Consider the following 13,862-nt stretch of genomic DNA (forward strand, 5'->3'; position numbering starts at 1 on the left):
ATAATAAGGAGAAATGTTTCTTGAGCACCAAATCAGCAAATAAATTACATTTTAAAATATATTAAAAACATAAATATTAGTTTAAATTGTAATGTTTCATTATTATTGTTGTAATAATATGATATTGCTTTTTTTTGCTGTTTTAAATCAAATTAGTGGACCTCAATCTTTTTGTTTTTAGATTCTGTATATGTATAAGTTTTTATATGAAACTCGCAGTCTCTGCATATGGTGTAAAATGTTCTTTACTCTTATGTGCTTCATTAGGGTCAGGTCAAAGGTTAAGATTGACTCATTTTTATTGTTTGAATCGCATTATGTATATGTTCTTTAAAATGAGCACAAGATATTCTGATATTCTACTTTAAATTCTACTTTATTCCAAATGCCCATCAGACTAATAATTAAACTGAATTGGTAAAAAGTTTGTAGAAAAGAGGAAAAGAGGTTGATGAATCAATTGATTGTATTTTTTTTTAAGTAATAAAGTAATATTTTTTTCAAGGAACTATTAGGACTATTAAAGAAATCTATTAATAGACATTATTTGAAGTGTGTTTCAACATTTGGACTTGCTCACCATAAGTGCGTGTTGTTATGTAAATGTTTTTGTAGTTTTCTGCTACCGATAGTCACTATGAATTATGGATCACTCATTAAGCCAAGATAGATTTCACTGAATGTCTGGCTAACATTCAAGATCAAAGTTAAACTCGCACCTGTTTCTCCTGATAATAGAGTTTTACCAAACAAAATTGTTTGTATATAATATGAATCATGTGTTATTTCATCCGTTATTTAAGTGTATTATATTTATTTGATTTGTTATTGATTTTTCTCATGAACTCACTGATTGGCATTATGTTGTTCTGTCTTCCCCTGCACAGCGCTGCCTAACGTTTATGAACAGAGGATTTGCTTTCAGTTTGATAAATGACTACATGTGTGGCTTCAGCCTGAAAGATCCAAAGGTAGGCAAAATCATTCAACTCCATTACACGGTCAAAGCAATGCAGCTTACATTGACTCACAGGATTTCCAATACTAATTGATCAATCTAATTGCCGCCACAACCCGGTGGTCTTCACACTAACATTTGTATCATGACAATTAAAGGGTGATTATTCAATTCAGTGACTTTACTTTTCGTCACACAACTCATAATGAAACCATGTCAAATTAGATCAATAAATTAACCGTTTTAGATCATTTTACATATTTAATCTCCTTAATTTCCTCATTGAGAAGTGGCCTGTTTGCTTTGGCAGGTACAGTTCTCATGCTTCGTTGCTTTTATCTCATCAAACCAATTTGGCATTCATAGGGAGTTGATCTTTTTCCGTTTGGATTCTTAAGAGATTGTCTTCCCTGTGAGGACTTTCACAACAGACATCTAGATGATGTGTGTGAGTCATACTGTGTTTATGGAGTAGCATCTCTGTGCTCTCCTTCTGTGCTGTTGACATCACAGAGGGTTCCTATCATAACATCATGCATAACTTATTTTGACTTGCAAATACTGTGTGCCACAGCCATCTAGACTGTCCTTGGAATTCACATGCATTGATATGGTGCAAATTATTAATATGTGCTAAATATCTGATAAAACTATGTTTGAGGTTGATAGGCTAACGTTTGTATTTTATGCTCGACATAATTAACACATGGACCAGTTGTGTTAACAATCTGAACGTCACGAACTGCGTGACTTCACCAATCCCTGTTTTTTTTTTTCTGCGACTAACAAACAAATACAAATTTGGTCCTCTTCTCGTTGACTAATGTTTACTCAGATATTTTAATTATTCATTTAAGTACTGAGTTATAATAATTAATTACATGTATTTACTGTAGGGTTAGGATTAACGTTAGTTGCATGTTATTATGTACAATTTATAGTAATTACTATAGTAACTACATGTAACATGTTTAACAAGGACACTGTGAAATAGTGTTACTATGCTTTTCATATAAACCTGTTTTTCCAAAGCATTCTTTTAATTATTTATGGAAAGCATGACTATTGCAGTTATCACTGAAATTTGACAATATTGTACTGTTGTTGTTGTTGTGTTTATTTATTTTTTGTTAATGATGAGAAACATCAGGGGAGCACAGTATAACAGTACTATCTTGTTATTTTATTTTTATTTAATTCTACATGTTAATTTCCACTACAGTTATGTTTAGATTACCTTAGCTTATATTAGCTCACGTACTTTAAAAAATGATTCTAATAGTGTAATAATAATTCATTTAATAACACTGTTAAATGTAAATTTGAGCAAATCTCCAAATGAACATCCATTTTTCTTAAATTCAATTGTAGCATTTAAAACTTTTTTTTTTTTTTTACTTTATTTTTTATTTGGACAAAATATAATGTTGGCCTTTTATTGGTTGTCAGCCATTACATAAAAATAATTACTGTCATATCATATCAGCCAGAATTTTAGTATTGGCCTCCCTAATTTGTACTTAACTGTTTTTTAGTAACAACTAGGACGTGAATTTAGGCGTTTAGCTTGTCAGAACTTGAGCTGATGCCCTTTTGCGATAAATCTCTTATCTGTCTGTTACACATATCTACATATCTAAACCAACTTCTCCAGCAACTCACTCATCAGTTTCATATCCTATATTTACAGGAGCTTACAGAGATGAAGTTCGATTTCCTCATGACGGTGTGCAACCACGAGCACTACATTCCTCTTAACCTGCCCATGGCGTTCGGCCGAACCAAGTTGCAGCGAGTGCAGGGTAGGTGTCTCCACCCTATCTTTGTGTCTGCCATGGCTTTCCCCTGCCCTCATCCTCCCCTCCATCCCAGTCTAACGACTTCACCACATTCAGATCTGCTAGTATCACCATTCCTCACGCCATGTTACTTGAACCTGAAAACTGAGCTACACAGGAATTTAAGTGCCATGAAATGGGGAGTGATGACATCTAAGCTTAACATCTTATTTGATCAGAATAAGTTTTCCCTAAACACTAGTGGTTCAACGGATCGCAAAACTCACGGTTCGGATCATATCACTGTTTTTGAGTCACGGATCGGATCATTTTTCGGATAACTTTGCTTTCCATTTATCACTTAAAGCACACTTTAAGTACTCTGAAACCACAACAAAAACTACTAGCCTAACTAAAAAAGTTCAAACATTATTAAAGGCAAGTGAACAGTCATTACAAGCGTAGATATATAAAATATAACAATGTTACAAATAAAGTATGGTCTAACTGCAGTATTCAGGTACAGTAATGTAATAATTAAATGTAAAATAATACTGTTCACTGTATAAATTTAATATAGATTAATCTTTGTTAAAGCTGTGTTTTGTAATTTGATTAACATTAATGACAAATAGACAACAGCAGGTGTTTATAGGCTGCTGTCACTTTAAGTTCGAATGAACGGGTCCAATAATGATGCATCCTTCTCTTGTTCTCTTTCTCTGGAAACATAACCAACTGTGTTTATGAGAAAACTTGCAGAGACGGATATTTTGACATCATTTTATGTGTGTGTGTCCATCCAAGTGCAAGGAGACGCAAAAGAGGAATCAAATCTGAAACGCGCCTTTCTCTGTGTGTGTGCACAGATAACAGCGTGCGAATACCGAATAAAATTCTTCTAGCGCTGGAATGGTTTAAAATTTATTGAATGTGTAAACCAGCAAGACAAAACACATGCAAATTATAAACTTTCAGATTATGGCGGTTAAACTTGAAATTAATCCGCGAATCACATGCGTGCCGAACCGTTGGGGCTGGTCCGTACGGATCAACAACGATCCGTTTAACCCCTACTAATATTACAAAAATGTATTTATAACACGTATAATGGCATGAGTCATGAGTTAATCAGTTTTGCCATTTCTAATTGGAAACAAATAAAACAGTCTCTTTGTACTACTACCTTCAGGCAGTCAGCATGGATCACTCCATTAAAGTAACATATTTTTGCCATGATTACTATTCCACTGACTGTCACACCACAAACGAAGTTCAGATGAAGTTCAGACAAATTATGACCTCTCATTCTTTTCACTGATGCTGAATTCGGAACCGCATACTAGTACACTACTTGTACTACTTTTACCACATCTTTGTGTGGCAGAAATAGTAAAAGTGATATTCTAGTAGGCGGTTCTGAATTCAGCATTGAGACACAGGATTAGCATACTACCACACTACTCATATGTGCAGTGTAAAGTATGTATACTTAGCACAATTTATACACTACCATTTATAAGTTTGGGGTCAGTAAGATTTTTTATGTTTTTGAAAGAAGTCTCTTATGCTCACAAAAGCTGTATTTATTTTGATCAAAAACAGTTATATTATGAAATATTATTACAATTGAAAATAAAGTTTTTTTTTTGTTTTGTTTTTTCATTATTCCTGTAATGCAAAGCTGAATTTTCAGCATCATTACTCCAGTCTTCAGTGTCACATGATCCTTCAGAAATCATTCTCATATGCTAAATTTGCTGTTAAAGAAAGAAACATTTCTTATTATATTCAATGTTGAAAATGGCTGTGCTGCTTAATATTTTTATGGAAACCATGACAGTTTTTTGAAGATTGTTTGATAGATAGAACCGCATTTATTTGATATATAAATCTTTTGTTACATTATAAATGTCTTTACTGCCACTTTTGATCAATTTATTGCATCCTTGCTGAATAAAAGTATTAATCTCTTAAGAAAATCTTACCGAGCCCAAACCGATCCTATAATGTGCTTAGATTTCCATTGTAATGAATAAACCAGAACTTTTTTTTTTTTAACTCATTATTTGATCAGGCCACCAAAATTGGCAAGTTGGATATAAAAAAGCAAAATTAACACACACAAAAAAATGCAGAATTAAACATGCAAGATAGATGACAATGTAGCATACTACTATTTAAAGTGTTTATTAGTGCATAATGCATAACCAACTTATAAATAAAAATAAAAGGAAGTATGCAGTATATACTGTGTGCAGTATACATTAGTGAGTAGGGTTGGGTATTGTTTGAATTTTGAACGATTCCGATTCTGCTTCTCAATTCTGATTCTTTTCGATTCCTACTTTTGATTCCAATAAGGTAAAAAAAACAACAACTTAGAAATCTTTCACATTTATTCTAAGTCTAATTGCAAAACATTTGATTGTAGCTGAATACCATGAACAAAAATTAACAGGCTAAAGAACACTAACACAAGAAACTTTTGCCTATGGTTTAAAAATGCCATAGCGAAAACAAGTAGCCTAACTAATTTACATTTTAAGCATTATTAAAGTAATGCTTAAATGAATTATTCATGTTATTATAGAGATGGCATCAGGAATATTAGGCTGCCGTCACTTTAAGAGCTGCACGGATCCAATATACTGAAACACATGAATTTTCTTTGTCAAATGTTTACGTTCACTTAAGACGTAACCGACAGTGTTTATGAGGATATTTGACATATATTTGTGTGTATTTGTCCGTTCAAGTGCAAAAAGTTGCGAAAGAGAATTCAGTTCAGTATCATGCACTATTCAGCATGAGAGGCGGCTTTCTGTGCGCACGTTTTGGGTGTGTGTATAACAAGTATCCAATTCCTGCCCTTAAGGATCTGATTGCAGAATTGGAATTGATTTTCGATTCCCAACCCTATTAGAGAAGCAGTATTTCATTCCAGACGTATCCACACACCCTCACAGCTTCACACCCTCACTGTTGATGGCAATCCTGCATGATTGCTTCCTTTATTCATTATTTCAGATTTTATTTCGTATGCGGCGGAGTGTTTCGGCGTCGTAGGTAGGTGATGCCGACCAATGCCAATGCACTTCCAGTCGCCAGATTATCGTCCTGATAACCCCACTAATTGCCTTGCTATGCTCCAGCATCACTCATAAATCACTGTCTAACTGCATTTCACACTTTCGCTTTTTCTGTCACAAAGCATTGCATATTTGCTTTGGTCTGTTGAAATTAAATGACTGTGGATTGTTACAGAGAATTTTTGGGATTGTTTTACATTATAGAAGTTTAAAAGGGCCGCGTTTCATGCTGTCTGAGTTGGTTGCTGTTACACTTGACTGTTATAATGAAGTGTATCCTGCATTTGTCTGTCATGTTCTGTCTTCACTTGCTCTCTAAACTGTGTAATTTTATACTGTGTATTCAGAATGAGTGCGGAAACATCTTGTGTGCACTTGTTGTAATCTGATTCTATCATTAGTGTTGTACAGGAAAATGTGAGGAAATGTGGCTGTTCTGTTTTCAGCTCTGATTACAGGGAATTATCTTAATGGGATTGTTTTTCCAAAAATGCAAGGTTTTCATTATTTACTTACCTTCATGTTTTTCCAAAACCAAATTACATTATTCTTTGAAACAAAAAGCATAAATATAAAGTAGATATTTTCCATTCCATAAGAGTTCACAGTGACCAGTGCTGTTAAGCTCCTAAAATGACAGATGCACCTTAAAGGCACAATATGTAAGATTTTTGGGTTAAAATATGCAAAAACCATTTTGTTGACTTGTGTAATTACAATATCCTAATATTTCCAACAATGTTTAAAACCAGAGAAATCAGATATTTTAACTAGTGTAACGGCCCGTGTCAATGCGTCGCCCATCAGTGACGTCATATCCGCTTTACCCTCAATTCCCAGTTTTACTACCTTAGAATTCATGAAAACACCAAAGGTGTTTTATACGTGTTTTATTCGACATTTCACTCTATCGACAGAAAATAAATTATTTTTATAAATCTCAATATGGTTAGTCTTATTGTTTGAATCTCTTGTTTTCTTGATTTACGGCGAGGAACATGTTTGTACCTCAGAGACACTATTCTGTCAAGTGGCTAATAGCGCTGCATGATTAAATTCTGCCTCTGTTATATGGCGATATTTTGGCTATAAGATAAGCGACACTGAGCAGAGAGAGCAGGGCTGCCAACTCTCACTCATTCACAATTGACACTTTTCACACGCTCCATTTTCTCACACAGAGAAAAATCGCGAAGCAAAGAGGACACTGACACCGACGGACTAGACAGAGCAGGTTACTTTTGATAGGAAACAAATTCTCAACTCTCAAATTCTGTCAATTTTATTACGAAATTCAAACGCTTGTAAATGTGACGTGACAGTCAGATCGTGGTCGTGAACCGAACCTCTCTTACTCTTTACTAGTTAATAGTAAATAAACACGAATGAACAATAGGTGTGTTGAAAGATACAGTACAATTTACCGAAATGTTTATGCCTCATACATAATATCGATCAATTAGTGTTTTTCAACTGCGGAAAGAGGTCAATAAAACAGCTGGAGAACAATATGTCACATGACGTTACATTTACCTCAGGAAAGCCATTTGATAGCACGTTAGTTGGCTAGACAAATTATATATAGAGAGAAAAGTATTTTGCTAAACGTGCACTATATTAAATATTTATTATATTTATACTTATATCATTAAAATATTGTAAAATTGTTATAATAGCCTAGTAAAAACCACATTATATTTTTAACTACCAGCTGACAGGGCTCTCTGTATGTTTACAGCATTAGTTGAGTTTTTTTTTTTTTTTCTTGAGAAAAATGAACATGTATCTACTGTAGCTAATATTTATCCAAATGAATCGATATTGAATCAAGATCGGAATCAAATCACAAGATTTGAATTGAAATCGTGAAATTTATCAAGCAATAATAAAAGCAGTAGCCTACCAGTCATTGTACCATGTAAACATTGTAACATGTTGTCACTAAATTTCTGTTTAGTTACCAAATGTTTTGACAATCACAATACACATCCTGCTTAAATGTCCCTGTTTGTCTGGACAGAATGTTCAAAATATCTTATTTTCATGAGCATACTTGTTTTTATTTATTGTTCTATTATTTTATACTATTGTACTATTGAGACAATAACAAGTTTGCAGTAATGCAAAGATGTCATTATTTCATTTTGTAAAAAATATTATTTTAATTTGAAAACACTGCATTTAGTTGTTGTTGCTAGTTTGAGTTGAGAAATACACATTTCAGCATTATCTCTAATCTGTGTGACTGTGTACATTTTCCTTGAGAACCAAGCAAGTTGATGAAACCATGAAACCATTAGTTTATTTTATCGCATATCGCAATCGCAATATTGACCTCAATAATCGCAATATGACATTTTCCCCAAATTGTGCATCCCTAGTGGCTAACATAGCATAATCAGAAAGAGCTTTGTTTGTAGTAACAGTAATACAGCATTTTCTCCACCATGCAGTTTAAAAATCAATTTCATGCCATTTAGCACTACAAGTCATCCATGTATTAACATGTACTTTTTTTATTTATTTTTTATTTAACCAGGAAAAATCACATTGAGTTACAGTAAGGGTGTATTCACACCTGCCTTGTTTGGTTCGATTGAATCGAACTCAAGTTCGTTTCCCCCCTTGGTGCGGATCTTTTGGGCAGGTGTGAATACAGCAATCGCACTCGGGTGCAGACCAAACAACCGAACCGAGACCCAGCTGAAGAGGTGGTCTCAGTACGGTTCCAAACGAACTCTGGTACGGTTCGTTTATGGTGTGAACATGAACCGACCCAACTGCAGAAAACTGCGTCTTTTTATTTGACTGCTCTTATGAGGATACTTAACAAAACGGACATTTTGGCATAATGGTGTGTGTTATTGTTCGTTCAAGCGCGAAAGAGAATTCGATTCCGGCGCGAGGTCTGTGCACGCTATACTGTTGCGCGTCTTTCTGCACGTCGTGTGCGTCAGGACATTAACAGACAGAGCGTTCTCTTTTGTCTTACCACGCTTAAATGGTTTAAAAGCATGTTCTCTCCACCGGAACTGTCTTGCAGCACATCATCGTCTTCTCAAAATCTAATTACAACATCGTATAGATGACATTGTGTCATATGATGCTCATTAGTTTCTTCATATTGCGTTTGTAGAGAATAACACCAAATAAGTAAAAGAACAAATATTGCATTACGAAATATCTTCATGTTGAGCCTGTTTTTGCACTTCCTGCTTTTCCCTACTTGAGAATTCCTGTCCAATGAATGGATGACCTTAGCACACGTGTGGTTTTGTTTACAAATTTTGGTTCACTTGCAAAAAGAGCAGTGTGAAAGCGAACCGTACCAAACAAAAAAAATCAACATTGTATTTGGTCCGGACCAAAGCAAGTGAACTATCGGACTTTCCTGGTGTGAATACACCCTAACTCTTCTCCCAGGGAGTCCTGGCCAAAACAGGCGGCCAAAAAGTAAAAAAAAATACATAAAAGACAGGACAAAGATTACATACTACACCACAAATCTCTATACATACACTATACATACACAAACAAGACATTATACTTAACGTAAGCAAATACAGACATAACATTTAAAAGGCACCTAGTTAAAAGCAATTAAACTGTTCAGTCAGAGTTAACTTTAAAAGGTTTTTAAAAGTATTAATAGGTGGAAGTGATTCTAGATTTAAGGTGTTTAGGAGTTCATTCCAGACATTTGGTGCATATGAGGAGAAAGTTCTCTTCATTTTGATGGAATAATTAACTTCTTCTTTTTTTTTTTGACGACCTTGTCCTGTAAACACTATTTTGGTAAGTAAGCAAATTTGAAATGTAGAGGGGTAATTTACCCATTAGTGCTTTAGCAATAAAAATCAATAAATTGAATGTCCTTCTTAGGGAGAGGGAGGACCACTGAACAGTTTCATACAGAGTGCAGTGGTGAGTCCTAGCTGCTGCACCTGTAATGAAACGTAAGGCTGAGTGGTATAATACATCTAGTTTTTTTAATAAAAATGATAGAGTGCAAATAAATTAGGTCACCATAATCCAAAACTGATAAGAATGTGCTCTGCTCCAACCTTTTCCTTGCTGAATAAGGAAAGCACTTATTCAATCTAAAATAAAAATCTAACTTGGGTCTGAGTTTTTTTAAAAGGCTCTCAATATGGACCACAAAAGACAATTTATCATCCAACCAAATACCTAGGTATTTGTAGGAAGTCACCCTCTCTGTTGGAGTACCACTTTGTGTTAAAATAGTGAAATCCATAAGAGAATGTGAACGTATAAAAAACAGTTTTTAGCATTTAAGATCAACTTTAATCCTACCAGAGATTTTTGTACCTGACTAAAGGCAGACTGTAAATGACGAATTGCTTCCTTCAGTGACATAGCATAGGTGTACAAAATAGTATCATCTGTGTAAAAATTAGCCTTTGTTTGATTCAGATCCACACCTAAATTATTTATATAAATAGAAAATAAAATAGGACCCAAAACTGATCCTTGGGGGACACCCATTTTTACTTCTAGCAAGGATGAGGTACAGTTATCTAATGCCACACACTGAGTTCTACCACTCAGGTAATTAGAAAACCAATTTAGCACAGTGCAACTAAATCTTATGTTTTGCAATCTTTGCAGAAGAAGATGATGGTCAACAGTGTCAAATGCTTTAAATAAGTCAATGAATAGAGCAGCACAAGACTTTTTGTCATCTAAAGCATTAACTATATTATTTGTAACAGAGGTTACAGTCGTAATTGTACTGTGTCCTTGCTGGAAATCAGACTGAGTGGAACTTAAAATATAGTTGTCAGCTAAAAAATGTTTTAGTTGCTAATTTATAAGAGAATCAAACAGTTTAGCCTATACAGATATTCTGGAGATTGGCCGATAATTGTCTATGGCCGACGGGTCTCCACTTTTTAATAGTGGGAGGACAAATGCAGATTTCCATGACTTGGGGATAGAACCACTGTATAGACTAAGATTAAAAATAGGGATAGGGAGATAGGATCAGCAGTTTTGAGGAAATATGGCTCAATCTGGTCTGGTCTTAATGCATCCATGTAATGAACATGTATCTACTGTAGCTAATATTTATCCAAACAAATCTATATCGAATCAGGATCAGAATCAAATCACAAGATTTGAATTGAAATCGTGAAATTTGTGTCAAGCAATAATAAAAACAGTAGCCTACCAGTCATTGTACCATGTAAACATTGCAACATGTTGTCACTAAACTTAACAAATTTCTGTTTAGTTACCAAATGTTTTGACAATCACAATACACATCCTGCTTAAATGTCCCTGTTTGTCTGGACAGAATGTTCAAAATATCTTATTTTCATGAGCATACTTGTTTATTTATTGTTCGATTTATTTATACTATTGTACTATTGAGACAATAACAAGTGTGCAGTAATGCAAAGATGTCATTATTTCATTTTGTAAAAAATATTATTTTAATTTGAAAACACTGCATTTAGTTGTTGTTGTTTGAGTTGAGAAATACACATTTTAGCATTTTCACTAATCTGTGTGTACATTTTCCTTGAGAACTAAGCAAGGTGACTCATGAAACCATTAGTTTATTATATCGCAATCGCATATCGCAATCGCAATCGCAATATTGACCTCAATAATCGCAATATGACATTTTCCCCAAATCGTGCATCCCTAGTGGCTAACATAGCATAATCAGAAAGAGCTTTATTTGTAGTAACAGTAATACAGCATTTTCTCCACCATGCAGTTTAAAATGTACAAAGTGTCTCATAACGAACGCACAGAGTAATGTTAAAATAACTTTCAACACACTCAAATGTATTTTTAGTATGATTGTTTTGACCAAATAAAACAGCTGCGTTACCGCATAATTTTAATTTGTCAGATAAAGTGACCTTTATAAGCGGTAATTCAGCACTTGCGGCTGTTTCGTTAGAATTAAATAAAATAATGTCAAGGAAGCGGATGTTAAACGTAACTTGTTATTGTAAAATAAACATAAACAACAATGGCAGTGGCCGACTGCAGCATATAAGCATAATAAAAAAAGCAACGTATAATGTCCCAGGCTCTCGCCCTGCTTCATACCACAGTAACGTTAATAAACTTTAATGCATTAGTTCATCTATGAACATGATTTCTGCCTAAGTCCTGTCAGATTGCTTTCCACACGCTGTGGAGGTGAAGACGACAATTCCCATGATTCCACACTCATTCACGGCGCCATCAAGCTTTGACTTCAGTTACTGTTTTGAATAAGCGACCTCTAGCAGCGAAACTTACATACTGTGCCTTTAAATTGCTGTAGACATAGTACAAATGGCATACGATACAGTTCAAAAGTTTGAGGTCAGTAAGAGTTTTTTCATGTTTTTGCTCACCAAGACCGCGTGTATTTGATAAAAAATGCAGTGAAATATTATTACAATTTACAATAACTGTTTTCTACAATATTTGAATTTATTTTAAAATGTAATTTATTTCTGTGATGCAAAGCTGAATTTTCAGCATCATTACTCCAGTCTTCAGTGTCACATGATCCTATTCTTTGATGAATTGAACATTCAAAAGAACAGCATTTGTTTGAAGTAGAATTATTTTGTAACATTATAAATGTCTTTAATGTAATGTTTGATCAATTTAATGCGTCAGTGCAGAGTAAAATTATTTCTTAAAAAAAAATCGTACTGACCCCAAACTTTTGAATGCCTAGAGAACCGCTAAAACTGAGGGAACTGAACTCTTATTCATTTAGTCAAGTTTAAAAAGAACTAGCTGACTGAACTGTTTGTTCGCTGATCCGCTTTACAACGTGTAAAGATTATTTAAACATTTTCCTTTTGTGTAACACTGAATTTGTGTAACTGCATGCATGACTGAAGCAACATGAAGATGAGAAAAACATGAACTTCCTTGAGCTCTGGGAGAAAATCTTGTCACCATTGTTAGAGGTTATTTGCATATATTTGGAATTGCATGACTGGTTTTCTAACAAAGAAACGCAGTTGAATGAAACACAAGGTTTTTCTGTCACTCTTTGGTTTCTGTTTCTGTTATTGTGTGATGTCTGGAATGCAGTGAAGTCAGCTTTCAGAAAACACTTGTAATCATTAAACTATAGACATGGTATTTTCGTTTGGATGCCTTTTCACTATCACAAACGTCAGTGACTTAACACAGGAGTTACCTGTTACACCTGTATGTTAAGTACCATTTGTACATAAGCATCTTTAAAATATTGCGTCTTTAAGATGCATGAAATAAAAGTATTGCTTGATACTTTCTGCTAAAAGGCCACACAGATTGCAAAAAAAAAATTCATGATAAATGTCAAATTAAATATTACCAGTAGAGAACAGTACTGACCCTCAAAGGATATGTTTCAGATCAGAGTTTGGAGTACAGCCTGACTGAGGACTACTGTAAGAACCATTTCCTGGTGGGTCTGCTTCTGCGAGAGGTGGCCGATGGACTCCAGGGATGCCCAGAGATCAGACAGCTGGCTGTGGCCACACTCAAGAACCTCATGATCAAACACGCCATAGATGACAGATACAATGCTTTTAAGGTGAGTTATGCAAGTGTACAAACATGTATCATTTTACAAGTAGTAAATCACTGAACCCACTTCCTGTTTGCCATGTCCCTGCTGCTGCTGAATTGAAAAGTGTCATTTATTTAACCCTAGAAGGAGGATTGCTGTTTTGCATATGCAACTTTACATAACTGTTTAATAACGTTAATGTTAGGGGGTTTTCACACTGGGCATGTTTGCTGCAGTCCGAGTGCGATTGTTCCCCTGCAGTCTTGGTCTAGTTTCAGACTCACTGGCATTGGCAGTCTCTATCAGGTTGTTTACTAAAGGCCCGTTCACACCAAGGACGATAACGATAAAGATATAGTTCTAAAAATCATTCTAAATATAAAAGAATAGCAGACCACAACGTTAATGGCGCAGATAAACAATGTCATTGGAATCACTTTCAGAATTTATTTTTTTCCAACTGATGAACGATAAAACCATTCAGCCGATCA

The 13,862-nt window shown here is 34.6% G+C and overlaps 1 protein-coding gene across 4 annotated transcripts in view; it reads left to right on the top strand.

Annotated features, from left to right (window-relative positions):
• dock11 (dedicator of cytokinesis 11) overlaps positions 1-13,862 on the top strand; it is a 117,981-nt gene that overhangs the window by 55,167 nt on the left and 48,952 nt on the right. For 2 of the 4 annotated variants that reach the window (XM_079867744.1, XM_079867745.1), the window contains exons 29-32: positions 888-971; positions 2,649-2,760; positions 5,767-5,805; positions 13,214-13,395. In XM_079867744.1, the coding sequence (XP_079723870.1) occupies positions 888-971; positions 2,649-2,760; positions 5,767-5,805; positions 13,214-13,395 (417 nt within the window). The remainder of the gene's footprint in view (positions 1-887; positions 972-2,648; positions 2,761-5,766; positions 5,806-13,213; positions 13,396-13,862) is intronic. The other 2 variants (XM_079867746.1, XM_079867747.1) reach the window with 1 other exon arrangement.

The sequence above is a fragment of the Squalius cephalus genome, assembly GCF_949319135.1.
Source record: "Squalius cephalus genome assembly, chromosome: 3".
Classification (NCBI taxonomy): Eukaryota; Metazoa; Chordata; class Actinopteri; order Cypriniformes; family Leuciscidae; genus Squalius; species Squalius cephalus.